The sequence below is a fragment of the Grus americana genome, chromosome 32, assembly GCF_028858705.1.
Source record: "Grus americana isolate bGruAme1 chromosome 32, bGruAme1.mat, whole genome shotgun sequence".
NCBI classification, from domain to species: domain Eukaryota; kingdom Metazoa; phylum Chordata; class Aves; order Gruiformes; family Gruidae; genus Grus; species Grus americana.
Window position 1 is genome coordinate 1,496,515 of NC_072883.1, and position 27,968 is coordinate 1,524,482.

Here is a 27,968-nt window from a genome sequence, read left to right on the forward strand (position 1 = left end):
GTCCCCAGTGTCCCCAGTGTCCCCACTGTCCCCAGTGTCCCCAGTGTCACTGTATGGGACAGGTCCCCGCTGTCCCTGCTGTCCCCAGTGTCCCCAGTGTCACCATATGGGACATGTCCCCAGTGTCCCCACTGTCCCCAGTGTCCCCAGTGTCCCCACACGGGGCGGGTCCCTGCCGTGCCACCCCTCTCCTGCCCCCCCCCCCCTTGGGGACACGTTGGGGACCGGGTGGCCGGGCAGGTGGCGGGTGGCGCCGGTGCCGTTTATAGCCGGAGCCGGTGGGTGGGAGCCGGGCGCAGGATCCGGCCTGGCACCCGGCCCGGCGTCACCGTCACCGTCACCGCAGCCACGGACGGGGTACGGTCCCCGGGGGTGGGGGGGTGGGGTGGAGGGGGGTGTCCCGTGTCCTCGGTGGCCCCTTGGGATGTCCCTTGTCCCCAGGGGATGGGGTGTCCTGTGCCCGTGTCCCCAGGGGGGTCCTTTGTCCCCAGGGATGTCCCCAGGGATGTCCCTGTGTCCCCAGGGGATGGGGTGTCCTGTCCCCATGGGATGTCCCTTGTCCCCAGGGATGTCCCCACATCCCCAGGGATGTCCCCATGTCCCCAGGGGATGGGGTATCCTGTCCCCAGGGGATGTCCCTTGTCCCCAGGACATGGTCCCTAGGGGATGGTGTCTCCTGTCCCCATGTCTCCTGGGGATGTCCCCAAGGAGTTCCTCTGTCCCCAGGTGGGGGGTCCCCTGTCCCCAGGGATGTCCCCGTGTCCCCAGGGGGGGTCCCTACATCCCCAGGGATGTCCCCATGTCCCCAGGGATGTCCCTTGTCCCTAGGAGATGGTCCCTGAGCTCCGAGGTTCTTCTGTCCCTTTGTCCCCAAGGCGATCGCTTGTCCCTGTCCCTGGGGGGGGACACACACGTGTCCTCGCTGCCCCAGGTGTCCCTTGTCCCCAAGGGGATGTCCCCGTCTCCAAGGAGTGTCCCCAGGAGCATCTTCGTCCCCAGGGCTGGTCCCCAACAGGTCCCCTGGGGGGGGGGGATGTCCCTTGTCCCCAAGGGGATGTTCTTTGGGGGGGGATGTCCCTTGTCCCCAGGAGGATGCCCTGAGGGGGGGGGAATGTCCCTTGTCCCTCATCCCCAAGGCGAAGGGGGTGTGGGGTGTGGTGTACCCGCTCACCAGGGTATTTTTAGCCACGCCACCCCCGCCACGCCGGGTGCTGGTGACACGGTGATGGTGACGGCAGCCGAGAGCGGTGGCCACGGGGACGGGGACGGGGACGTGGCGGGGACGCTGCTTACGCAGCCCCGGGGCTAAATATAGCGCCCGGGGGCGGCTCACCTGCGCCAGCTGCCGAGAACGGGGGGGGGCCCCGATGCTTGGGCCCCCGGTTTTGGGGTGCAGATGCCTGGATCCCCTATTTTTTGGGGGGCCCCAACACCTGGACCCCCTGGTTTTGGGGTGCAGATGGCTGGACGACCCCCCCCCGATTTGGGGGGGGGGGCAGATGCCTGGGTCCCCTGTTTTTTGGGGGGCTTGGATGCCTGGGACTCCTGATTTAGGGGGGCAGATGTCTGGGTCCCCCATTTTGGGGGTGATGGATGCCTGGGTCCCCTATTTTCAGGGGGCCCCGATGCTTGCGCCCCCTGGTTTTGGGGGGCTGGATGCCCAGCCCCCCCCGATTTAGGGGTGCAGATGCCTGGGTCTCCCTGTTTTTGGGGGGCTGGATGCCTGGGCCCCCTATTTTGGGGGTGATGGATGCCTGAGATGCCCTGTTTTATTGGGGGGCTGATGCCTGGCTCCCCCTGTTTTGGGGGGGCACACATCTGGGTTGCCCTGTTTTTTTGGGGGGGGCTGGATGCCTGGGTCCCCCTGTTTTGGGCTCAGATGCCTCAGTCCCCTATTTTGGGGGGGGGCAGGTGCCTGGGTCCCCTGTTTTTTTTGGGGGGGTCTGACACCTGGGTCACCCCTGTTTTGGGGGGGGTACCCTGGACACCTGGGTCCCCCCATTATCCCGCTGTGGGGCTGGAGGTGACGAGTGGGGTCTCGCCCGGATCCTTTTCACCCAAGTGGGGTCCTGGGTCCCCCAGGGATGTGACAGTGGGGGTTGGGGGGGGGGTGTCGCTCCTGGGTGCCCCCCACCCCCATGTCCCTCCCCCCCCCATCCCTCCCGCCCCCCGCCCCCCCATCCCCGCCCTGACTCTGTCTCTCTCTGTCCCGGTGCCGCGGACGCGTCCCCAGGTCCCGCGCGGATGCCCCAGGTACCCCCCCACCCCACCCCAAACCCCCCGCGCCCCCCTCTACCGCCACCGTCACCCCCCGCTCGCATGCCACCACCACCGCCACCCCCACCCTGGGCACCTCCTTCCCCACCCCCTCCCCCCCCCCACCCCCTCCCCAATCCCACCACCCCCCTCCCCGAGCATCCCCCCCGCGTCCCCGCAGGGCCCGGCTGATGCAGAGCTTCAAGGAGTCGCACTCCCACGAGTCCCTGCTGAGCCCCAGCAGCGCGGCCGAGGCGCTGGAGCTCAACCTGGATGAGGACTCCATCATCAAGGCGGTCCACAGCAGCATCCTGGGCCAAGAGTTCTGCTTCGAGGTACGGTCCAGATCTTCTCGTCACCTTCCCCGGCCAGCCGCTGCGACGGCCCATCGCTGTTGTCTTGTCGCCCCGTCGCAGGTGACAACGGCCTCGGGGACCAAGTGTTTCGCCTGCCGTTCGGCCGCCGAGAGGGACAAGTGGATTGAGAACCTGCAGAGGGCGGTGAAGCCCAATAAGGTGAGGAGGTCGTCGTCATGTGGGCAGGGGTGGTCAACTGGTGGGGATGGGGATGGTCAACTGGTGGGGATGGTCGTCCATTGGGGATGGGGGTGTTCATCTGGTAGTGGTGGGGATGGTCAGTTGGTGGGAATGGTCAACTGGTGGGGATGGTCATCTGATGGGGATGGTCAACTGATGGTGATGGTCATCCAGTGGTCATGGGGATGGTCAGCTACTGGTGATGGGGATGATCAACTGGTGGTGATGGTCATCTGATGGGGATGGGGATAGTCAACTGGTGGGGATGGTCATCTGGTGGGGATGGTCATCTGGTGGGGATGGGGGTGGGGATGGTTAACTGGTGGGGGTTGTCATCTGGTTGGGATGAGGATGGTCAGCTGGTGGTGATGTGTATAGTCAACTGGTGGGGATGGTCATCTGGTGGGGATGGGGATGGTCAACTGGTGGTGATGGCGATGATCAGCTGGTGGGGATGGTCAACTGGTGGGGGTGGTCATCTGGTGGGTACGGTCAATTGCCGGAGATGGTGAACTGGTGGAGATGGGGATGGTCAGCTGGTGGGGATGGTCAACTGATAGGGATGGTCAATTGCTGGAGATGGTCAGCTGGTGGGGATGGGGACTGTCAGCTGGTGGAGATGGTCAGCTGGTGGAGATGGGGACGGTCAACTGGTAGGGATGAGGTTAGTCAACTGTTGAGGATGGGGATGGTCAACTGGCAGGGACAGAGATGGTCAATGGTAGGGATGGGGATGGCCAGCTGGTGGGGGTGGTCAGCTGATGGGGATGGGGACAGTCAACTGGTGGGGATGGTCCCCTGGTGCAGATGTCCCTGGGGTCACCCTGGCCCTTGGGGTCACACTTCCCTGGGATCGCTGGTCCTGGTGGCCACTCGACTGGGGTTGTCTCTTGGGGTCACCCCTGCCCCAGGGTCACTGTCCCCATCTGCCCCCACCCCCAGCTCTCCTCACCCCTGTCTGTCCCACCGCCCCGGGCCTCTACCGCACCCCACATCCCACCCCCAGCTATCCCCACATCCCCTGCTGACCTCCCTCCCTCCCACCCTTCCGCAGGACAACAGCCGGCGGGTGGACAACGTCCTGAAGCTGTGGGTGATCGAGGCGCGAGACCTTCCCCCCAAGAAACGCTACTACTGCGAGCTGTGCCTGGACGACATGCTCTACGCCCGCACCACCAGCAAGGCGCGCACCGACAACGTCTTCTGGGGAGAACATTTTGAGTTCAACAACCTGCCGGCCGTCCGCACCATCCGCCTACACCTCTACAAGGATACCGACAAGAAACGCAAGAAGGACAAGAGTAACTACGTAGGGATGGTGAGCATCCCCATCGCCAGCGTCACCGGTCGGCACTTCGCCGAGCAGTGGTACCCGCTCAGCCAACCCAGCGGCAGCAAGAGCAAGGCGGGATGTCCGGCTCTACGCGTCAAGAGTCGCTTCCAGACCATGAGCATCCTCCCCATGGAGCTCTACAAGGAGTTCGCCGAGTACGTCACCAACAATTACCGGATGCTCTGCGCCGTCTTGGAGCCCGTGCTCAGCGTCAAGAGCAAGGAGGAGGTGGCCTGCGCGTTGGTGCACATCTTGCAGAGCACCGGCAAGGCTAAGGTGGGGGGCTGGGGGGGTGGGGAGGGAGGGGGAAGGGTAAGGGGGAGGTGGGGTGGAGGGTTGAGGGTGGGTGGATGGGTGGAGGATGGATGGATGGATGGAAGATGGTTGGACGATGGATGATGGATGGATGGATGGATGGATGGATGGAAGATGGTTGGACGATGGATGGATGGATGGGTGGATGGATGGAGGATGCTTGGATGGAGGATGCTTGGATGGAAGGAAGGAAGGAGGCTGGATGGATGGAAGATGGATGGAAGGATGGATGGATGGATGGAGCAGGATGGATGGATGGAGCAGGATGGACAGACAGATGGGAGATGGTAGAAGACAGAGGGAGGATGGATGGAGGATTGGGGATAGGGTTGGATGGAGGATTGGATTGATGGAGACAGGCACATGGAGGATGGATGGATGGAGGATGGATGGATGGAGAAGAATGGACAGACAGCTAGGGGACAGATGGATGGAGGGCTGGCTGGCTGGAGGACAGATGGAGAAGCAGTGGACGACAGATGGAGGATGCATGGATGGATGAAGGATGGATGGAGAATGGAAGGTGGATGGAGCAGGATGGATAGACGGAAGGTTGGATGGAGGATTGAGGATGGATGGAGGACAGATGGAGGACACATGGGGGATGGACAGAGGACAGAAACATGGGTGGTGGTGGGAGGGATGGAAGAGAATGGGCAGGCAGATGGGGGATGGATGAAGGATGGTTGGATGGAGAAGGGATAGAGGACAGATTGAGGACAGACATGGAGGATGGATGGAGGAATGGAGGATGGATGGATAGGGGATGGAAGAGGGATGGGTGGAGGACAGATGGAAGATGGATGGGTGGATGGACAGAAGATGGAGGCAGGACAGATGCACGGATGGTGGGCTGGGCCAGCCTGGCTGGGCTGCTGGGGCACAGGCAGGCATTGGGCTGCCCTGACGGCCGTGGGCAGGACTTCCTGTCGGACATGGCCATGACGGAGGTGGATCGCTTCATGGACCGGGAGCACCTGATCTTCCGGGAAAACACCCTCGCCACGAAAGCCATAGAGGAGTATCTGAAACTCATCGGCCAGAAATACCTCAAGGATGCCATCGGTGAGCTCCACCGGCAGTGGGGGGGTCCCTGTCATGGCCAAGGTCCCATTGGCATGGCTGAGGGACGGTGGGTGGTCCCCACACATGGTCATGTCCTCATTGGGATGGCCATGGGACAGTTAGGTGATCCCTTCTAATGGTTGTGTCCCCATTAGGGTACAACTGGGTGGTCCTCAGTTCCTGGTCATAGGCAGGTCCTCATGGGCAGGGCCATGAGATATTGGGTGGTCTGTTCTCATGGCCATGGGACAGTTAGGTGGTCCCGTCTCATGGCTGTGCCCCCATTGTTATGGTCATGTCCCTGTTGGCGTGGCCAGTAGTGGTCCCTTCTCATGGCCGTGTCCCCATTGAGGTGGTCTGGCAATGGGACAGTTGGGTGGTCCCCAGCCCTTGTTCATTTCCAGGTCCCCATTGACATGATCATGAGATGGTTGGGTGGTCCTTTCTCATGGCCATGTCCCCATCGGACTGGCCTGACCCTGGGACGGTGGGGTGGTCCCCTCTGACGTCCCCGTCCCCGCGCAGGCGAGTTCATCCGGGCGCTGTATGAGTCGGAGGAGAACTGCGAGGTCGACCCCATGAAGTGCTCGGCCTCCACCTTGGCTGACCACCAGGCCAACCTCCGCATGTGCTGCGAGCTCGCCCTCTGCAAGGTGGTCAACTCGCACTGGTGAGTCCTCAGGGCTGGGGACATCCCCCGACGTCCCCACCGCAGGTCCCTGACCTTGTCTCCCCACCACACAGCGTGTTCCCACGGGAGCTGAAGGAGGTCTTTGCCTCGTGGCGGCTGCGATGCGCCGAGCGGGGCCGCGAGGACATCGCCGACCGGTTGATCAGCGCCTCGCTCTTCCTGCGGTTTCTCTGCCCCGCCGTGATGTCCCCCAGCCTCTTCGGCCTCATGCAGGAGTACCCCGACGAGCAGACCGCCCGTACCCTCACCCTCATCGCCAAGGTCATCCAGAACCTGGCCAACTTCACCAAGTGAGCGCCCAGCATGGAGGACGGAGGGGTGGTGGTGGATGCCGATGGTCAGGTGGAGGCAAGGAGGGAGGAGGGATGGTGGGGGACGCGGGTGGGTGGGGAGGAGAATGGAAGGATGGTGGAGGGAAGGTGGATCTGTAGGTCTATGGGTGGATGGAGGGTAGTTGGATGGATGAGTTGACGGATGGACAGAAGATGGATAGATGGACAGAAAATGGATGGATGAGTTGGTGGATGATGGGTGGAAGACAGATGAGTTGACATGGATGAGTTGGAAGGAAGATGGACAGATGGAGATAAGATGGATGGGTGAGTTGATAAGGTGATGGGTATAAGATGGACAGATGAGTTGGTGGATGGTGGACAGAAGATGGATGAGTTGGTGGATGGACAGAAGATAGAAAATGGTTGGATGAGCTGGCAGACAGATGGATAGAATGGACAGAAGATGGAGGGATGAGTTGATGGATAGATGAGTATAGAAAATGAACAAATGAACAGATGATGGATGAATTGATGGAAGGTGAGCGAGTTGACGGGTGGGTGAGGTGGTGGATAGAGGGAAGATGGATGAACAGAAGATGGCTAGATAGATGGAAGATGGGGGGGTGAGCTGATGGGTGTAAGATGCGTGGATGGGTTGGATGGACAGAAGATGGATGGATGGATTGGTGGATGGATGGATGAGTTGGTGGATGGATGAATTGGGCAGAAGGATGGATGGATGGAAGGAAGATGGACAGAAGATGGACAGATGAGTTGGTGGATAGATGCATGGAGAACAAATGGACAGCAGAGCTGGATGAAGGCCAGACATGGCTTTATGAAGGGACACCTGGAAGCTTGAGGAACAGAAGGGACAGAGGGTGGCAGGAGAGACTAGAGGGGGAGGGAGGACAGCCATTGGAGGGGGCCAGTGGGGACCCCACGGAGCACCCGCCCGCAGGTTTGGCAGCAAGGAGGAGTACATGGCCTTCATGAACGAGTTCCTGGAGCTGGAGTGGACCAGCATGCAGCAGTTCCTCTATGAAATCTCCAACCTGGACACCCTCACCAACAGCACCAGCTTCGAGGGCTACATCGACCTGGGCCGCGAGCTCTCCACCCTGCACGCCCTCCTCTGGGAGGTCATGTCCCAGCTCAGCAAGGTACCCTGGTCACCTGGGACCCCCGTGGTGGTGGTGGGGGTCACCTGGACACCTGGGTCTTCTCCTGGGTGGTGATCGGAGCCCTGGATGCCTAAGTTCTCCCGGGGGGGGGGAGGTTTTGGCATCCTGGACATCTGGTTGGTTCTGGAGGGGCATTTTTGGGGGCCCATCTACTCCTGCCCTCCCAAGGGGAGATCACTGGGTTCCCATTCACCCATGTCCCCCCAGGGAAGGTCACTGGGGTCCCATCCACCCGTGTCCCACCACGGGAGGTCATTGGGGTCCCATCTACCTGTGTCCCACCACGGGAGGTCTTTGGGGTCCCATCAACTCCTGCCCCCCATAGAGAGGTCTTTGGGGTCCCATCCACTTCTGTCCCCCCAGGAGAGGTTACTGGGGTGCCGGGGGTGGGGTGGTGGGACGTGTGGCTGACCTGCCTCCCCAGGAGGCCCTGCTGAAGCTGGGGCCGCTGCCCCGGCTGCTGACGGACATCAGTGTGGCCCTGCGCAACCCCCACCTGCAGCGGCAGCCAAGCCAGGGGGAGCGGCTGCCCCCCAAGGGGCTGGTGCTGCGGGGACCCTCAGCCGACCTCCAGCCCTACCTCGTCCGCGACCTCAACAGGTGGGGACTCCTGAGAACCCCCCTGTGTTCCCCCACATCCCCGTGGTACCTCCATCCCCCTGGTACCTCCATCCTCGTGGTACCTCCACATCCTCATGGTATTCCTACATCCCACCCCCCTGGTACCTCCATCCTCGTGGTACCTCCACATCCTCATGGTATTCCTACATCCCACCCCCATGTCTCCCCTACTGTGTCCCCCCATATCCCTGTGATGTCCTCCCATGTCACCCTGGTGGCCCTCAGTCTCACCTGGGGTGTGTCCCCTGGCTGTGGATCTCCGTGGTCACCCGCTGTCTGTCCCCGCAGCTCCGTTGACCTCCAGTCCTACATGGTGCGGGGCCTCAACAGGTGGGTGATGGGGATGGGGACAGGGATAGGATGGTGACAATGATGGAATGGGATGGGTTGGAGGTGGGATGGGATGAGATGGGATGAAATGGGACGGGATGGAGATGAGATGGGATGGGATGGGATGAAATGGGACAGGATGGAGATGAGATGGGATGAGATGGGACAGGGTGGGTTGGGATGGGATGGGAATGAGATCGAATGGGTTGGGTTGGGATGTGATGGCATGGAGATGAGACAGGTTGGGATGGAGATGGGATGAGATGAGATGGGATGGGTTGGGTTGGGATGGGATAGGATGGACATGGGATGGAGATAGGATGGGTTGGGATGAGATGGGATGGGTTGGGATGGAGCGGGATGGGGATGGGACAGGATGGGCATGGGCATGGGGGCAGGGATGGGATGAGGATGGGGAGGTGGATCAGGATGGGATGGGGGTGGAGACAGGGGTGGGATGGAATGGGGATGGGGATGGGACCAGGATGAAGACAGGCCCGAGGCCAACGTGGGGACCTCTCTCCGGCACCACCCCGCCGGAGATCCCCACCCCGCCTTGACCCCCCCCAACCCCACCCCCCCGTAGCTCCATGGAGGTGCCCCGCCTGCCCTCCCCGCCGCAGGAGAAGGGGCCGCAGGAGGTGCTGGTCCTGAGCCGACCCCCCCTGGCCCGCTCCTCCCCCGCCTACTGCACCAGCAGCTCCGACCTGACGGAGCCCGAGGGGGGCCGGGGGGCTCTGGGGGTGGGCAAGAGCGTCTCCATGCTGGACCTTCAAGACGGCCGCGTTGACAGCGTCCCTAGTTTGCCCGCTGAGCTGCTCGCCGCCGGCGGTCCGGCCCCGGGGGGGGCCGGAGGGGGGCTGCGTCCCGGCCGCCTCTCGCAGGGCAGCGCCTCCAGCTTGGCCCCCCCTCGCCTGGGGGTACCCGAACCTGGGGGGCCGCAATTGCGGGTTCCCCTTTCCTTCCAAAACCCCCTTTTTCATTTGGCGGCCGACGGACCCTTGCGGGGACCCGAACCGGGGGGCGAGGGGCCCTTTGCCCCCCCCTTGCACGGGTACAGCAAGAGCGAGGAGCTGGCGGCGCCCCCCCCCAAGCACATCACCCACAGCCACAGCTACAGCGACGAGTTCGCTCGGCCCGGGGGGGACTTCAGCCGGCGGCAGCTCTCCCTGCAGGACAGCCTGGCCCCCCCCCAGATCACCATCGGGGCCCCCCCGCCCCCCACCCCTCGGGGGGCGCGAGCGGGGAAAGGTGGGGGGCCGGGGCCGGCGGCCCTGGGGGTGCCCCCCAAACCGCGGCCGGCCAGCGGGAATTTGTTGGCGTCCCCCGAACCGTCTTACGGACCCCCCCGCTCCCGACAGCCCTCCCTGGCCAAGGAGGCGTCGGTGGCTGGGATGAAGCCGCCGGTCACCAAGCAGGTGGGGGGGTCAGGGGGGGCATGGTGGGGATGGGGGGCATGGTGGGACATGGGGACATGGTGGGGTGGGGGACATGGTGGGGATGGGGGACACTGGGGGGACATGGGGACATGGTGGGCGTGGGGGGCATGGTGGGACATGGGGACATGGTGGGGGACATTGGGAGGACATGGGGACATGGTGGGGGTGGGGGGCATGGTGGGACATGGGGACATGGGGACATGGTGGGGAGGGGGACATGATGGAGATGGGGGACATTGGGGGGACATGGGGACATGGTGGGGGGCATGGTGGGACATGGGGACATGGTGGGGATGGGGGACATGGGGACATGGTGGGCGTGGGGGGCATGGTGGGACATGGGGACATGGTGGGGGTGGGGGACATTGGGGGGACATGGGGGACATGGTGGGGATGGGGAACATGGGGACATGGTGGGCATCAGAAACATGGAGACATGGGGACATGGTGGGGATGGAGGACATGGTGGGACATGGGGACATGGTGGGGATGGGGGACATTGGGGGGACATGGGGACATGGTAGGGATGGGGAACATGGGGACATGGGGGACATGGTGGGCATCGGAAACATGGAGACATGGGGACATGGTGGGGATGGAGGACATGGTGGGAATGGGGGACATGGGGACATGGTGGGGATGGGGGACATTGGGGGGATATGGTGGGGACATGGGGACATGGTGGGGATGGAGGACATTGGGGGGACATGGTGGGTATGGGGGACATGGGGACATGGTGGGGGACATGGGGACATGGTGGTACATGGGGGACATGGTGGATATGGGGGACATGAGCCCTAGTGGGGATAGGGGACATGGGGACTATGGGAGACGTTTGGGATGGAGGGGGACGTGGGGACATGGTGAGGACACGGGGATGTGGTGGGGATGGGGGCACAGGGGGACACGGGTGACGTGGGGCATGGTGGAGATGGAAGGACATACATTGACATGGGGACATGGTGGGGACACGGCAGAGATGGGTGAACATGGTAAGGCTGTGGGCGGACGTGGAGAACGTGGGGACGCAGGACGCAGCAGGGACAAGGAGGGCTGCTGCGGGGACAACCCGTGGGGACGAGAGGGACCAAGCCCATCCTCGTGTGTCCCCCCTCGATGTCCCCTCAGGCCTCGCAGACGCCGTCGACGCTGAACCCGGTGATGCCGGCGGCGGAGCGCACGGTGGCCTGGGTGTCCAACATGCCGCACCTCTCGGCCGACATCGAGAGCTCCCACATCGAGCGCGAGGAGTACAAGCTCAAGGAGTACTCCAAGTCCATGGACGAGAGCCGGCTGGACCGGGTAGGGACCACCGACGGACACAGATGTCCATAGCTGGGGCGGGACAGGGGTCCTGAGGACCAGGAGATGACCCTGGTGGACCCAGGTCCCAAGGACTCTGGTGTCCAGATCCAAGGAGATGACCTTGATGGACCCAGGTCCCAGGAGATGACCCTGGTCGACCCCAGGTCCCAGATACCCAGCTGTCCAGGTCCAAGGAGATGACCCTGATGGACCCAGGTCCCAGGGACTGAGGTGTTTGAGCGTCACCATTGGGGAGACCTAAGCTGTCTGAGTGTCGCCATGGTGGGGACCCAGGTGTCCAGGTGTCATCACAGGGGGGTCCCAGGTGTCCAGGTGTCACCATGGGTGGGACCCAGGTGTCCAGGTGTCATCACAGGGGGGGTCCCAGGTGTCCAGGTGTCACCATGGGTGGGACCCAGGTGTCCAGGTGTCATCACAGGGGGGTCCCAGGTGTTTGTCACCATGGTTGGGACCTAGGTGTTTAGGTGTCATCACAGGGGGGTCCCAGGTGTCCAGGTGTCCAGGTGTCATCACAGGGGGGGTCCCAGATGTTTAGGTGTCACCATGGGTGGGACCTAGGTGTTTGGGTATCACCATGGTAGGTACCCAGGTGCCCAGGTGTCACCATAGTTGGAACCCAGGTGTCATCACAGGAGGGTCCCAGATGTTTGAGTGTCACCATGATTGGGACCCAGGTGTCCAGGTGTCATCACAGGGCGGGGTCCCAGGCATTTGGGCTTCACCATTGGGTGAACCAGGCGTCCATCCGTGGTGGGGACGGGGCGATGCCACCGGCGCCCTGCAGTGTGGTCTGTGGCAGGTGAAGGAGTACGAGGAGGAGATCCACTCGCTGAAGGAGCGGCTGCACATGTCCAACCGCAAGCTGGAGGAGTACGAGCGGCGCCTGGTGTCGCAGGAGGAGCAGACGAGCCGCATCCTGCTGCAGTACCAGCACCGCCTGGAGCAGAGCGAGAAGCGTCTGCGGCAGCAGCAGGCGGAGAAGGACTCCCAGATCAAGAGTATCATCGGCAGGTGAGGGAGGGACCCGGCCCCGGGGACAGCGAGGGGACACCGGGGACGCTGGGGCGGGGGGGGGGGGGTTGGGGAGGGAGAGGGGGATGAGGGGGGTATGGTGGGATTTGGGGGTGGGGGCATGGAGGGATGTGGTGGGACGTGGAGGACGTAGAGGGACATGGATGGGGGGGACAGAGGGACAAGGAGGACATGGGGACTTAGAGGGACATGGACGGGGGACATGGAAGGACATGGAAGATGTGAGGACTTAGAAGGACATGGACATGGGGATGCAGAAGGACATGGAGAACATGGGGACATAGAGGGACATGGACAGGGGGACACGGAAGGACATGAGGATGTAGAAGAACATGGAGGACAGGCACAGAGAGACATGGAGGACACAGGGACGCAGGTGGACATGGGGACACAGAGGGACATGGGGATACAGAGGCACATGGGGACATAGAAGGGCTTGGAGGCAAGAGATGGCCATGGAGGACATGGGGACACAGAAAGACATGGGGACATAGAGGAACATGGAGGACGCAGAGGGATGTGGAGGACACAGAGGGCCATGGGGCCTTGGGGACACAGGGGGCCATGGGGACATAGAAGGACTTGGAGGGAACAGATGGCCATGGAGGACAGGGGGACACAGGGGGACATGAAGGACGTAGAAAGACATGGGGACACGGGGGGACATGGGGACACAGAAGGACTTGGAGGCAATAGGTGGCCATGGAGGACATGGGGACACATGGGGACACAGAGTGACATGGAGGACGTGGGGACGCAGAGGGACAGGGGGACACTGGGGGACATGAAGGACATAGAAGGACGTGGGGACACAGGGGGACACAGGGACGTGCGGGATACCTGGGCATGGCGGGACATGGGGGTGTCCCCTCGTGTCCCCGGGGAGGGTGGCAGTGTGACCCCAGCGCAGCCTGTCCCTGCCGTGTCCCTGGGGGGTGGCAGTGTGACCCTGGGGTGTCCCTGCCGTGTCCCTGGGGTGTCCCCACATGTCCCTGGGTGGGTGTCCCTAGGGGGTGTCCCCGAGAGTGGCACCATGACCCCAAAGGGGTGTCCCCATGACCTGGGGTGTCTCTGGGGGTGTCCCTGTGACCAGGGGTGTCCCCAGGGTGTCCCTGGGTGTCCTTAGGGGTGGCAGGGTGTCCCTTGGGGGGTGTCCCCAGGGGCGTCCCCATTACCTGGGGTGTTCCCAGGGTGTCCCTATGCCTTGGGGTGTCCTTGGGGTGTCCCTGGGTGTCCCTAGGAGTGGCAGTGTGTCCCTGGGGGGTGTCCCCATGCCCTGGGGTGTCCCCAGGATGTCCCTGGGCTTGTCCTCGTGTCCCTTGGGTGTCCCTGGGATGTCCCCAGGGGTGTCCCCATGACCTGGGGTGTCCCTGGGCTTGTCCCTGGGGGTGCCCCCCCATGACCCAGGGTGTCCCTGGGATGTCCCTGGGGGTGTCCCCATGTCCCTGGGGTTGTCCCCCCCCATGACCCAGGGTGTTCCTGGGGTGTCCCTGGGGGCATCCCCGTGTCCCTGGGAGTGTCCCCGGGGGTGTCCCCATGTCCCTGGGGTTGTCCCCCCCATGACCCAGGGTGTCCCTGGGGTGTCCCTGGGGGCATCCCCATGTCCCTGGGGTTGTCCCCCCCCATGACCCAGGGCGTCCCCACGCATATCCCCCCCCCCCCCCATCCCCGCTCAAGCCCAGCCCCAGGGTGGTGTCCCCAGTGGCGTCCCCCCAGGGAGGGGGCGGGGGGGTGGCAGCGGGATCCCGGGGGGGTATCCCCGTGTCCCCGGGGTGCCCCCCCCGGGGGTGGCAGCGTGACCCCGGTGAAGCCTGGCCCCGCAGGCTGATGCTGGTGGAGCAGGAGCTGCGCAGGGATCACTTGGGCGCCCACGACCCCCCCGAGGGCCGGCGGCGGCTGCTCGACGCTCAGGTGGAAATTACAATGTCATTGCTCTGCTCCGTGTGACATCGGCCATCCCACGCCGCGCTGGGGGCGGGGCCCGTGGGGGGGGGGGAAGCACCCATGGGTGGGTGGGTGGGGGGTATGTGGGTACCCATGGGTGGGATGGGGGAATCCGTGGGGAAGGCGTGGGCAACTGTTGTGGGGGTGTGGGTAACCCAACGGGGCATGGCTGGGGGGTGTTGGGGGGCTATGGGTACCCCCAGGGGGGTGTGGGGACCCATGGGTGGGGGTATGGGTGCCTCGTGGGGGGGTTGTGGGCATCCATGGGTGGGGGTATAGGTGGCCCTCAGGGGTTGTGGGCAACCATGGGTGGGGTATGGGCAACCCAATGGGACATATGGGCATCACTGGGGGGTACTGGGGGGCTATGGGCACCCCGGGGTGGGGTGGGGTGTGGGCACCCATGGGTGGGGGTACGGGTGCCTCTTGGCGGGGGGGGCGGGGGGACACCCATGGGTGGAGGTGTGGGCATCCATGGGGAAGGTATGGGCACCCATGGGTGGGGTATGGCCAACGCAATGGGCATTGCTGGGGGGTACTGGGGGGCTACGGGCACCCCGGGGGGGGGGTGGACACCCTTGGGTGGGGGTATGGGTGCCCCTTGGGGAAGGTATGGGCACCCATGGGTGGGGTATGGGCAACCCAAAGGGGCACATGGGCATTGGGGGGGGGGGGAGGGCGCTATGGGCACCCCAGGGGTATGTGGGCACCCACGGGTGGGTGTGTGGGCACCCTTGGGTGGAGGTATGGGTGCCCCTTGTGGGGGGTGGGATGGGGTGGGCACCCATGGGTGGGGGTGTGGGCACCCTTTGGGGGTTATTGGGGGGTCTATGGGCATCCCTTAAGGGGGGGTGTGTGTGTGCACCCATGGGTCAGGTATGGGCGCCCATGGGTGGGATATGGGCACCCCTGGGGGGGGGGTGGTGACCCACGGGAGGGGGCTGTGGTCACCTGTGGGGGATGTAGGGGGACAAGGCCACCCCTAGAGGGGACATGGCGGCCCCTGGGGGGGGACAAGGGGACAGAGTCATCCCTGGGGGGGGACATGGGGACCCTGTGCGGGGGGGTGTGTGAGGGGGACAGGGCCACCCCTGGGGGGGACAGAGGGACCCTGGGGGGGTCACAGCCACCCCCAAGGGGGGTCACGGTGACCCCTGGAAGGGGACAGGGCCACCCCCAGTGGGGACAAGGCCACCTCTGGGGGGGACATGGGGACCCCTCGGGGGGGGACAGGGCCGCTCCTGGGGGGACACAGGGTCACCCCCGGGGGGGGGGCACAGAGCCACCCCTGGGGGACACGGTCACCCCAGCAGGGACAGGGCCACCCCAGGGTGGGGGACAAAGTGACCCCCCCGGGGGACAGGGCCATCCCTGGGGGGGGACCCAGAGCCACCCCAGCAGGGACAGGACCACCCCAGGGGGGACAAAGTGACACCCCCCCCCCCGGGGGGGACAGGGCCATCCCTGGGGGGACATGGTCACCCCCAGTGGGACAGGGCCACCTCCAGGGAGGACACTAGAGGGACATGGTGGGGGGTGACAGACCCACCCCACCCCCCCCAGCCTAGGGACAGGGCCACCAGCGTGTCCCCAAGGCCACCTCCCCCCCCCTCCCCAAGTGACGGGGCCGGTGACGGACCCCCTCCTTGGGTTGGGGTCACCCCCAGCCACCTCAGGGCCACCCCGTCCCCATCCCCCCAAAGGCCACCACGGGGACACGACGTGTCCCTCAGTCCGTCCCCCCCCAACCCTGACACCCCCCCACCCCTCCCCGCGGGGACGAGCGTGTCCCCCCGCGGTGGCCCTGACCCCCGTGTCTCTCTTCGTCCTAGCTGTCCGTCAGGTAGCGCGGGCCAGCCCTGCCATTGTCACGGGACCCTCGGCCTCCGGTGACACGCCAGGTGGGTCCTCACGTCCCCCCCCATCCCCCCCTCACCCCCCCCCTCCCCCTAGATAGCGCCATGGGGACATTGGGGAACCCTTGGGGACACGAGTCTGGAGTGTCCCCATGTCCATCAGGGTCACTGGAAACCCTTGGGGACATGGACCCAGGCGTCCCCATGTCCCTCAAGGACACTGAGAACTCTTGGGGACATGGACCCAAGTGTCCCCATGACCCTTCTGTGTCCCCATGTCCCCCCCAAGGACATTGGGGACCCTTGGGGACATGGATCCAGGTGTCCCCATGTCCCGCCTGTGTCCCCCTGGGACACTGGGAACCCTTGGGGACATGGATCCAGGTGTCCCCATGACCCTCTTGTGTCCCCATGACCCTCTTGTGTCCCCATGTCCCCCCCCCCCAAGGACATTGGGGATCCTTGGGGACATGGATCCAGGTGTCCCCATGTCCCTCAGGGACACTGGGACCCCCTGGGGACACAACACTGGGATGTCCCTACGTCTTCTGGACACTGGGAGCCCTTGGGGACACGGATCTAGGGTCACTCATGTCCTTCTTGTGTCCCCATGTCCTCTCTGGGACACTGGGAGCCCATGGGGACATGAATCTGAGGTGTCCCCATGTCCCTCAGGGACACTGAGGAATCCTTTGGGGACATGGATTCTGGTATGTCCCCATGTCCCTCCTGTGTGCCCCAAGCACATTGGGGACCCTTGGGGACATGGATCCAGGTGTCATCATGTCCACCTTGTGTCCCCATGTCACCTGAGGGACACTGGGGACATGACTCTAGGGTATCCCCATGTCCTCTGGACACTGCGGAACCTCTGGGGACATGGATTTGGGGATGTCCCCATGTCCCTTGTGTGTCCCCATGTCCCTCAGGGACACTGGGAACCCTTGGGGACATGGACACGGGGTGTCTCCATGTCCCTTCTGTGTCCCCATGTCCCACCCAAGGACACTGGGGACCCCTGGGGACATGGACCCAGGTATCCCCATGTCCCTTCTGTGTCCCCATGTCCCACCCAAGGACACTGGGAACCCTTGGGGACATGGACCCAGGTGTCCCCATGTCCCTGTGTGTCCCTGTCTCCCCCTGGGGACACGTCCCCCAGGTGTCCCCATGTCCCTGCTGTGTCCTGACAGGACCGTGTCCCCTCCCCAGCATCCCCCATCCCGATCCGTCCCAGGGGACGTGGATTTGGGATGTCCCCGTGTCCCTCCCCTGTCCCACATCCCCCCCGGCACCCCCGTGACACAGATCCGGGGTGACCCTGTCCCTCCTGTGTCATGACCAGGACATGCCATGGGGACGTCCTTGTCCCCTCCTGGTGTCCTTTGTCTCTTGTCCATCTCAGGGGACATGGACCCAGGTGTCCTCATGTCCCTCCCGTGTCCCCATGTCCCCTTGGGACACTGGGAACCCTTGGGGACATTGACACGGGGTGTCCCCATGTCCCTTCTGTGTTTCCATGTCCCTCTTGTGTCCCCATGTCCCATCGGGGACATGGACCCAGATGTCCCCATGTCCCTCCTGTGTCTCCATGTCCCTCAGGGACACTGGGAACCCTTGGGGACATGGATTTGGGGTGTCCCCATGTCCCTCAGGGACACTGGGAACCCTTGGGGACATGGAGCCAGGTGTCCCCATGTCCCTCAGGGACACTGGAAACCCTTGGGGACATGGAGCCAGGTGTCCCCATGTCTCTCTTGTGTCCCCTTGGGACACTGGGAACCCTTGGGGACATGGACCCAGATGTCCCCATGTCCCTCCCGTGTCTCCGTGTCCCTCAGAGACACTGGGAACCCTTGGGGACATGGATTTGGGGTGTCCCCATGTCCCTTAGGGACACTGGGAACCCTTGGGGACATGGATCTGGGGTGTCCCCATGTCCCCCCCTGTGTCCCCATGTCCCCCCCCCTTAGGGACATGGATCTGGGGTGTCCCCATGTCCCCTTGGGGCCACCAAGGAACCCTTGTGGCCACCATCTCTGGGCTGTCCCTGTCCTGCTTATTACCCCCTCCAGGGGTGGGGGGGTGACAACAGTTGGGGACAACAGTGTCACCGTCCCCTCTGGGGGTGGCTGGGGGGGTTTGGGGGGGGGGGGCCACCCACCGTCCCCCAGCGCTGGCGCCCGCCGTCACCCGCCTCGTCTCCATCCTCGTGTCTCGTGTCCGTCCCCATCTCACCTCACCCGGGCTGGGGGGGGGGGAATTTGGGGGGGGGGGGGAGGTGACACGCGCGTCCCTGTGCCATGTCCTGTCTGGGTGGGGGGGGACACACGTGGGGACAGGGATTATTTTTGGGGGGGGTGGGGGGGCGTCCCGCCAGCGCCCGAGGGTGCCACCGAGCCACCGCAGGTGAGTGCCGCGCCGCGTCGGGGAGGGGGGGGGACAGTGGGTGGCATTGGGGGAGTGGGGGGGGGTGGGGGGGGGTGGCTTGGGGACACTTGGGGACACTTTTAATTTGGGGGGGAGGGGGGAACGGGGGGGGTGAATGAGCCCCCTCGGTGCCTTGCAGGAGAGGCAGCTTTCCGCCGTGGGTGCAGCAGACCCGGGTGTGAATTGGGGCGGGGGGGTCCCCGTGCGGCCCCCGCCTCCGCCCCCGCCACCCCCGATCACGGCCAACGGCGAGCTGCGCGGCCCCGCTGCTGAGCACTAACCCCCGCCCCGGGGGCCACCGGGGACCCCCCCCAACCCCCCGCCCCGGGGCTGGCGGTGGCCCCCGGAGACCCCCGGGGAAGAGGAGGAGGAGGGGGGTGGGGGGGGAAGAAGGGGGGGAGGAAGACACCCCCCCCTTCCCCCCCCCTTTCCTTTCCTCCTGCCCCCCCCCCCCGCCGGCCTCGTGCAACACGGGGAGAGGCTCGTGCGAGGGGAGGCCTCGTGCGCCGGCGTCTTGTGGAAAGGTGGGGGTGGGGGGGAGTGGGGTGTCTTCTCGTGCAAGGGCTTCTTCTCGTGCAAGGGCTCTTTCTCGTGCAAGGGCTCCTCGTGCAAGGGGAGCGGGGAGGTCTCGTGCAAGGGCTCCTTGTGCAAGGGGAGCGGGGAGGCTTTGGGCAATGGTGCTTGGCGCTACGGGAGGAAGAAGGCCTCCTCGTGCAAGGGCTCCTTGTGCAAGGGGAGCAGGGAGGCCTCGGGCAACGGTGCCTGGCGCAATAGGAGGAAGAAGGCCTCCTCGTGCAAGGGCTCCTCGCGCAACAGGAGCAGGGAAGCCTCGTGCAAGGGCTCTTCATGCAACGGCTCCTGGCGCAACAGGAGGAAGAAGGCCCCGTGTAAGGGCTCCTCGTGCAAGGGCTCCTCGTGCAACCAGAGCAGGGAGGCCTCGTGTCAGGGCGCCTTGTGCACCAGCACCTCGTGCAACGGGAGCAGGGAGGCCTTGTGCGACGGCTCCTCAGGCAATGGCTCCTCGTGCGACAGCTCCTCGTGCGACAATTCCTCGTGCAATGGCATCTCAGGCAAGGGGAGCAGGGAGACCTCGTGCACCAGGACTGGGGGGAGGCCTCGTGCAACAGCTCCTCGTGTGATGGGAACAAGAAGGCCTCGTGCAACGGCTCCTCGTGCACCAGGGGCAGGGGTGGCCTCGTACATCGGGTCCTTGTGCAATGGGGGCAGGGAGGCCTCGTGCAACAGCTCCTTGTGCACCGGGACTGGGGCGACCTTGTGCACCGGGAGCGGGCCGGCCTCGTGCACCAGGACTGGGCTGGCCTCGTGCATCGGCTCCTCGTGCACCAGGATCAGGCCAGCCCTTGTGCACTGGCGCCTCGTGCATCGGGACCGGGGCAGCCTCATGCATCGAGACTGGGGGGGGGTGGGGGCCCTCGTGCATCAGGATCACGGTGACCTCGTGCAACGGCTTCTTGTGCTCCGGGACTGGGCATCTGTCATGCGACACCTCCCCATGCACCAGGACCGGAGCTCCCCGTGCATCACCTCCTCGTGCACCAGGACCAGGCCAGCCCTCCTCCCTGACACCCCCCCTTTCCTCGTGCATCACCCTCCTTGCACCAGGACCGGACCTTCCCCTCGTGCATCAGCTCCTCGTGCATCACCACCCCTCGTGCACCAGCCTCTCCGCGCACCAGGCCCGGACCTTCCCCTCGTGCATCACGTCACCACACACTGGGCAGCCCTCGTGCATCACCTCCCCGTGCACTGGGACCGGACCTCCCTCGTGCATCACCTCCCTCGTGCATCATGTTTTGGTTTTTTTTTTCCCCTCCCTCCTACCGTGTGCACCAATCTCCTCGTGCACCGGGACCGGACCTCCCTCGTGCATCACCTCCCTCGTGCACCAGCCTCTCTCTCTCTCTCTCGTGCACCAGGCCCCAGGGCAGCCCTCGTGCATTGCCTCCCTGTGCACCAGGACCGGAGCTCCCCGTGCGACACCTCCCTGTGCAGCAGCACCCCCCCCCTCCCCGTGCCCCGTGCCCCACAACGGGGGATTCCCCCTCCTCCTTCCCCCCCCCCTTCCTCGTGCATCGTCTCTCGTGCATCGCACCCCCCCACACTCCTGTGCACCAGGAGCTGCAGGGAACCCCCTGCGCGTCCAGCTCCGCCGTGCAGCAGCCTCACCGTGCACCGCAACCGGGGCGTCCTCGTGCACTGGGTCTGGGGTGTCCTCGTGCACCAGGACCGGGGTCTCCTCGTGCACCACCAGCCTCATGCACCAGGCCCGGGGTGTCTCCATGCACCGCCGGCTTTGTGCGACACTGCCGGGGAGGGGGTCCCTGTGCACCAGTACCGGGGCAGGGGGGGGGGTGTCCCCGTGCAACAGCACCGGGGGGGGTCCCCGTGCACCAGGATGGGGTCACCTCGCTCATCGTGTTGTTCCCCCCCCCAGCACTGGGGGGGAGCTGGGGCACCGGGGGGTGGGGGGGGCCCCTTGTGCATCATCCTGGGACCCCCCCCAATTCACCGGGACACCCCCCCCCATGTACCGGGTCACCCCAATGCACCAGGACCCCCATTCACCATGACACCCTCCCCCCCCCAAATGCACCGGGACCCCCCGAGTGCCCCAGGACCCCCCCCAAATGCACCGGGACCCCCATTCACCAGGACCCCCCAGTGCACTGGGACACCCCCCCCCCTTCCCCCGGCGCCCTCCCCCTGCACCAGGCCCCCCCCCCAGCTTCACCGGCCCCCCCGTTTAGCGGCCCCCGGTGCCCCCCTCTCCCGGTGCCCCGGCCCGGGCCCGCCGCAGCCCCGACAATCCGCCGCCCGCGGGCGGCCCCAGGGCGGGTCTGGGCTGGCTCCAACCCCCGCCGGGGCCGCCGCTGCCCGCGGAGCCTTTAATAAACTCGGATCGGTCTTGTAGCCCCGCCTACTTGTGGGCGTGGTAGGGACGGGTGGGCGTGGTTTGCAAAGGGGAAAGGCCAATCGCGGAGTGGCTTGGGAGGAGGTGGGCTGGGCTAGAGGGGGAGTGGGAGGGGTCTGGGGTGGGAGGGGCGGGGTTTTTATGAGGGGCGTGGTTTGAAGGGGTGGGGCTTCCTGGTGAACAAAGGGAGGGTTGGGAAGGGGCGGGGCTTCCTGGTGGGTTGGGGAGGGGCCATGGAGGGGCGGGGCGAGGGGCGGTGTTAGGAAAGGTGAGGCTTGGAAAGGAGCGGGGCTTAGGAGGGGCGTGGCTTCCAGGTGTTTGGAGGAGTGGGGTTTTAGGGGCGTGGCTTGCAGGGGGTCAGAGGGGTGGGGCTTGAATGGGGCGGGGCTTCCCAGGGCTGGAAAGGGGCGGGGCTTCCAGATTCAGGGTAAAAGGAGGGGGCGGGGCCGTCTCGATTCGGACTGGGCGGAGCTTCCAGCAGCCCGGAGGGGGCGTGGCTAGGGAGGGGGGGCTCGAAGAAAGGCGCTTCGCCGAGGGGGGCGTGGCTTCCTCGGGACGTCACCGCTCTGCCCGCGGGGTGGGGGCGGAGCTTCCCGGGATACGTCACCGCTCGGAGGCGCCGGCGGTCGCGGGTGAGCGCGGGGCGCGCGGTCACGTGACGGGACCGGGACCGGGACCGGGACCGGGGGGCGGGTGGGGGCCGGTGGGTCCCGGGGGTGCGGCGGGTCCTTGGGGGGGGGGGGATGTCCGGGGCCGCGGGGCCCGCAGGGGCAGGGGGCGGCGATGGGGAGAACCGGGGGAGGGGCTGGCGGGGCGCCGGGGGGGGGGGGGGCAGCGGGGCTATAGGAGCCCGTCCGGGGCAACGGGGTGTCCGGGGCAGGGGGGGGACGGGAGAGGGCAGCCCGTGGGCAAACAGAATTGCTGATGGGGCAACCGGGCACCCAAGGGGGGCGGGGGGGGTAACGGGGGGGTCAGAGGGGGCAACGGGGGGGCCCTAAAACACCCCCTGGGCCAGTAAAACAGTTCACGGGGCAACGGAGCATCCCCTGGGGCAGGGACAGGGCACCCAAGGGTGCCTCAAGCACCCCGTGGGTCAGTGGAACGTTCATCGGGCAAGCGGGGCACCCCAAAGGGGGCAACCGGTTGCCCCCCCAGCCCCGCGTGACAGTCGTCGTACCCCCCCCCCCGCAGGGAGGATGGCGGCGGAGGGGGGCCGGGTCCAGATCTCCTTCCCCCAACACGCGGCTGCGTTGCTGGATTCCCTCAACCGCCTGCGGCTGGAAGGGAAGTTCTGCGACGTGACCGTTCACGTCGGCGGTCGGATCTTCCCGGCTCATAAAAGCGTCTTGGCCGCCGCATCCCCCTTCTTCCACGACAAGCTGCTTCTCCAAGATGGGGGGCGTCTGCTGTTGCCCCCCGCCATCGATCCTGATGCCTTCGAGGGGCTCTTGCACCTCATCTACTCTGGGCGGTTGACATTGGTGTTGGAAGCTCTTCCTGGTCATCTCTTGGTGGCCAGCGGTCTTCAGATGTGGCACGTGGTGGATCAGTGCTCGGAGATCTTGAGGGAGTTGGAGGGGGGAACGTGCCGGTGGGTTGGGCGGAGCAGCGAGGTGACGTCGTCATCATCGTCAAGCGGGCGCGGTGGCGAGGCTTCGTCGTCGTGGACCATCCGTGGTGGGGATGGGTCTTCGTGCGTCAGCCATGGTGGAGATGGGTCTTCATCGTCATCCTGGACCACCCGTGGTGGAGATGGGTCTTTGTGTGTCACTCATGGTGGGGATGGGACGTCAGCGTGGACCACCCGTGGTGATGGGTCTTCATGTAGCACTCACGGTGGAGATGGAGGATCATCATGGACCACCCGTGGTGGAGACGGGTCATCATGTCCCACCCGGGGTGGTGACGGAGCGTCATCGTGGTCTACTCGCGGTGGCGACGGATCGTCATCGTGGAACACGCGTGGTGGCGACGGCTCGTCATGTCCCACCCGCGGTGGTGATGGAACATCTTCATGGTCCACTCGCGGTGGCGACGGATCTTCATCGTCATCGTGGCCCGTGCGAGGTGGCGATGGCTCTTCGTGGGCCGCCCGTGGCAGTGACGTGGCGACGCCATCTTTCGCCAAGGAGGGGGGCGAGGAGGTTCTCAAAATCCGTGTGGCCGCCGACATGGCGCCGGCAGCGACATCATCCCTGAGCTCCCTCCTGAAGGACGCCGGTGAGGAGGTCCTCAAGATCTGCGTGGAGGAGGAGGAGGAGGAGGAAGAAGAGGAGGAAGAAGAAGGCGGCCACCGCCGCCGTCACCGCCCCACCGACGCCCTCCAGATCGTGCTGGAGGAAGAGGAGGAGGAAGACGGGGCACCCGGAGACACCCATGAGCCCCCCAAGATCTTCTACATCAAGCAGGAGACGGGCGACGCTGCCGCCGTCGAGGGCCTCCTGCCTGCGGCGGAGTTGGCGGGCGGCTTCGCGCCGGCGGAGGTGAGTTACGTCATCCCGGCGGGCGGCAGCGGGACGACGGTGACAACCGGCGGCACGATGGTAACAACCGGCGGCGCTGCCGTTTTTCCGCAACCGTCTTGGAAACCGGTGGACCTTCACGGGAACGAAATCCTGGGTCGGGGTCAAGCCCTCCATGCCCCGGTGAAGCTCGGAGCGGCTCCTGACGGTAAACGTTTCGGTTGTTTGTGCGGTAAACGGTTCGCCGTCAAACCGAAGCGAGATCGGCACATCATGTTGACCTTCAGCCTCCGTCCTTTCGCCTGCGCTGCCTGTCACAAGCGTTTCAAGCTGAAGCATCACCTGACGGAACACATGAAGACCCACGACGGGGCGGGCCGGGCCTGCGAACGCTGCGGGCGACGGTTCCGCTTGCGCAGCGGTTTGGCCAAACATCGGCCGCTCTGTCAGGGGGCTCGGTGGGGAGGGGGGTGCTGGGCCTGCGAGTGAGGTGGGGGGGGGCGTAGACGGGGAGAGGGTAAAGGGATTGGGGGTGGGGAGTGGGGGGGAATGGTTTAGGGTTTGGCCCAGTTTGGGCTCTGGGCTGGTTAAGGCTCTGGCCCAGTTCAGGGCTCTAGGCCCAGCTCAACTCCTGGCCCAGCTTAGGGCTCTAGGCCCAGCTTACCTCCTGGGTCTAGTTCAGGGCTCTAGGTCCAGCTCCGGTCCCAGCCCAGTTCACACCCTGGACCTAGCTCAGGGCTCTAGGCTCCAGTTCAGCGCCCTAGGCCCAGCTACTGGCCTAGTTCAGGGCCCTAGGCTCCAGTTCAGCACCCTAGGCCCAGTTAAAACCCTGTACCAGTTAACATCCTAGCCCAGTTTAGGGCTCCGGTTCCAGCTCAGAGCTCTAGGCCCAACTCAGGGCTCTGGGCCCAATTCAAGGCTTGGCCCTCTAAAGCCTCTGCCCAGTTCAGGTCCCAGCCCAGTTTAGGCTCAGGTCCCAGCTCAGCTCCTGGCCCAGTTCAGGTCTCAGCCCAGCTGACAGCTCTTCCAGTTTAGGGCTCTGCACCACTTCAAGTCACAACTCAGGCCAGGCCTCTAGGCCCAGCCCAGACTCTGTACCACTTAACATCCCAGCCACTTCAAGGCTCCAGCCCACTTTCACTCAGCACCTGGCCCAGATGAGGTTCCGTTCCAGTTTAACGCCCTTTCCCACTTTCAGGCCAGCTCCCACTTCACGCCCTGCACTGGGTTGGGGCCGGCTCCCAGTTCAGGGCCCCCTCAGTTTACCGCCTCTTCTGCACCAGCCAATCAGCGCATGCAAGGCGGGGGCACGGCAGCCAATGGCGGTGCGCGGGGGGTGGGACGAGCGTTACCAAGGGGATGGCACTCCGGCCTCGCGCGCAGCGGGGGCGCCGTGGCAACGGGTGACCATGGCAACGGCAGCGGGCGCCCCCCGGGTCCTCCTGACCGCCCGCAGGACCCTCCCGGCCTTTTTTGGGGACATCCCCCCCGCCCCCCCCCCCCAAGTGTCCCCAAGTGTCCCCCCCGGCAGGACACAGTGCCACTGCTGATCTCACCTCCATGAGCTTCAATGGGCCGAAACGGTGCACAAAGGGGCAAAACTCTCAAAAAAGAAATAAAAGAAAGTGTTGGGACACTGGCATGTGAAGAACCAGTAAGTGACCGGGACAAAGTGGGATGGCACTGCCACCTGGATGGGGACGTGGGGTGGTGTGGGGGTCCCACCAGTGCAGGACTGGGCCATACTGGGATGGCACTGTCAACCATGGGGTGACATGAGGTGCCATCAGAGACAGACTTGGCCAAACTGGGACGGTGCTGTCATCTACGGGCGGACACATGGAGACACGGGGTCCCACCAGGGCCAAACCTGGGGCTGCGGGCTTGGCTAGACACCTCAAGTGCGAGCATGGCTTACTGTCACTCTCGCTCGTCCAGCCTCCAAAGTGTCAGCATCCAGCCCCTGCTCCCAGGCCAAAGGTGCCAGCCCCAAAAGGGCTGCCTGGCCTCAAACCTCCCTCAGCGGCCCTCGCACGGCCCCACTCACACTGGGGCTGCGGGCTCGCCTAGACCCCGAAAGGGGCCAAACTGTGCCTTAGGTCTCACTCGCTGTCTACCAGAGTCCATTTCAAAAGACAGCAGGGGCAGCAGAAGGGTGGCCCGCAAACCCCCCAGGGCAGTGCAGTGGGGGATCTTGGCCCCAGCCCCGGCCATCCTCCACCCGTTACCTACAGGGATGTGGCATCACCGGGAGCGGCTCCGAGCATCGGTACCGGCTCCGACCAGCCGGGCTGCCTGGGCTCTGCTTTGTTCTTGGGTCCCACAGCCCCAGCCCCCGCTTCCTGTGTGTCCCCCACCCCTTCCTGTGCCCTGCCAGGCTTGGCCACCCCCAGCCCCTGCTCCCAGCACCCTCCCATCCCATCCCATCCCATCCCATCCCATCCCATCCCATCCTGTCCCATCCCATCCCATCCCATCCCACAGTCCCCAGCTCTGCTGCAGCACCAAACCCCAGAGCAGCAGCAGCCACAGCAATCAATTTTGCTAAATATCACTTTAAAAGAGCCCCAGGTTGGGAAATTCTTTCTCCGCTCAGAAGGTTCCTCTGCTGCTGCACCTAAAGCCAGTCGGTTACCAAGATGCCTTCGCACGCTCAGCCCAATCCCCAAAAGAAGCAACGAGCCGCAGCCGCCTGTCCTGAGTGCCCAGCGAGGAAGGGGATTAGGGAAAGACAAATCACTCTTGCTCCCGACAGGATTGTGTGGTGTAGAAGGATGCTGAGAGAGCAGGGGCATCCTGGGGACAGGGGGTGCTGGCAAAGTTTGGGGGTGCCCAGAAGGAAGAGAAGGGGGTGCCTGAGTTGTGAGTGCCCCCCGCCTCTGCCCCCCACTCCCCGTGCTCATCCTGCAGGGAGCTGCCCCCAGGCTCCTGCTCCAACCACTGCTCCAACTGCGCTGGCTGCAAATGCCCTTCGCGGGCAGGCAGGAATCAGGACAAAAAGCCCCCAGGAACCAGCACGGCCACACTCCATGGTCACCCACAAAGCTTTCTTGAAGGCCATGGTGCTGTGCCTGGGCAGGGTGGGCTTGGGCAGGGCAGAGAGAGACATGTGCTGCTGCGGGATGGAGGAGAGGAGAGCGGGCAGTGTCTGCAGCAGGGCAGGGGCTCTGCTCTGGACTTCTTCATGGCCACAGGCGCTTTGGGGTGTCCTGCTCCCACGTGGACTCATCCAGAGGTGCATCTGCACAGATAAGCACCGAGGCCAAGGAACGCAACTGAAAGCACGAGGAGCACCCCCACACCAACCATCCAGGGACGGGCATTGTGGAAAAAGGGAGCTGAGAAACAAGAACATCAGCAGGAAAAGGGATGGTTTTACAGTCCCGTGTTTGAGCAGCAGAAGAAGAAAAAGACAAATGCCCCAAAGCTCTAGCTCACAAGCCCCTTGTCCTGGGAGCCCTGGCCTCAAGGGGACATAGTCCTCTCTCTCCCCTGCACATACCAATGCTCACCTGAAGCGCACGAGGCTCCGGTTCTCTCGTGCACTAGAACTGATGTGAAGGTGCACACCCCTCCCGTGCCGCCACACCCCACACCTTGCACTGGGAATCCCAGATCAAAGCTGCTCAAAGCACCTGAGATGTGCAGGGACGTCTCCTGCTCCTGGTTGAGGCGGCTGTTCCTGACCATGCAGGACCATTTCTCATTTCCCTTCCCGGTCATAATGATGATGCCCGCGACATCAAACAGGCCCCTCTCATCCGAGAAATGTCTCTGGGAGACCGAGGGGAGATGCTGCCCATCAGGATCTTTCCACAGCACCTCCGGTCGTGGGTACCAGCCGGCCGATCGACACACCACCCGGATGCCTCCGTCCTCGTAAGCCTCCAGGGAGAGCTGAGGGACAGAGCCTGTGGCTGGGGAAGAGCCCGTGGTTGGGG

The 27,968-nt window shown here is 64.7% G+C and overlaps 3 protein-coding genes across 14 annotated transcripts in view; all 3 read left to right on the top strand.

Annotated features, from left to right (window-relative positions):
* The window catches only part of SYNGAP1 (synaptic Ras GTPase activating protein 1), a 30,427-nt gene extending 11,355 nt beyond the window's left edge, over nt 1–19,072 (top strand). Inside the window, exons 1-16 of one of the 11 annotated variants that reach the window (XM_054807705.1) lie at nt 2,244–2,253; nt 2,438–2,591; nt 2,673–2,771; nt 3,847–4,401; nt 5,361–5,505; nt 6,031–6,175; nt 6,250–6,486; nt 7,433–7,634; nt 8,080–8,255; nt 8,565–8,606; nt 9,193–10,024; nt 11,174–11,347; nt 12,171–12,382; nt 14,214–14,314; nt 16,180–16,248; nt 18,773–19,043. In XM_054807705.1, coding sequence (XP_054663680.1) covers nt 2,448–2,591; nt 2,673–2,771; nt 3,847–4,401; nt 5,361–5,505; nt 6,031–6,175; nt 6,250–6,486; nt 7,433–7,634; nt 8,080–8,255; nt 8,565–8,606; nt 9,193–10,024; nt 11,174–11,347; nt 12,171–12,382; nt 14,214–14,314; nt 16,180–16,248; nt 18,773–18,906 — 3,267 coding nt within the window. In that variant the 5' untranslated portion in view covers nt 2,244–2,253; nt 2,438–2,447 and the 3' untranslated portion in view covers nt 18,907–19,043. Of the gene's footprint in view, nt 1–2,243; nt 2,254–2,437; nt 2,592–2,672; nt 2,772–3,846; nt 4,402–5,360; nt 5,506–6,030; nt 6,176–6,249; nt 6,487–7,432; nt 7,635–8,079; nt 8,256–8,564; nt 8,607–9,192; nt 10,025–11,173; nt 11,348–12,170; nt 12,383–14,213; nt 14,317–16,179; nt 16,249–18,771 lie in introns of those variants that run through there. The other 10 variants (XR_008574472.1, XM_054807697.1, XM_054807696.1 and 7 more) reach the window with 10 other exon arrangements.
* On the top strand, nt 16,356–18,095 carry LOC129198416 (uncharacterized). 2 transcript variants are annotated; one of them, XM_054807707.1, is made up of 2 exons: nt 16,356–17,891; nt 18,007–18,095. In XM_054807707.1, the coding sequence occupies exon 1, from the start codon at nt 16,479–16,481 to the stop codon at nt 17,391–17,393; it is 915 nt and encodes a 304-aa protein (XP_054663682.1). In that variant the 5' UTR covers nt 16,356–16,478; the 3' UTR covers nt 17,394–17,891; nt 18,007–18,095. The 2 variants fall into 2 exon arrangements, with proteins under 2 accessions (XP_054663682.1, XP_054663681.1); XM_054807706.1 differs by having other exon boundaries at nt 17,944–18,013.
* A 3,071-nt stretch (nt 19,073–22,143) lies between the features above and the next one.
* ZBTB9 (zinc finger and BTB domain containing 9) lies at nt 22,144–25,666 on the top strand. The gene is made up of 2 exons (XM_054807709.1): nt 22,144–22,197; nt 22,757–25,666. Exon 2 carries the CDS (start codon nt 22,762–22,764, stop codon nt 24,514–24,516), a length of 1,755 nt encoding a protein of 584 aa, XP_054663684.1. The 5' UTR covers nt 22,144–22,197; nt 22,757–22,761; the 3' UTR covers nt 24,517–25,666.
* The last annotated feature ends 2,302 nt before the right edge of the window (nt 25,667–27,968 follow it).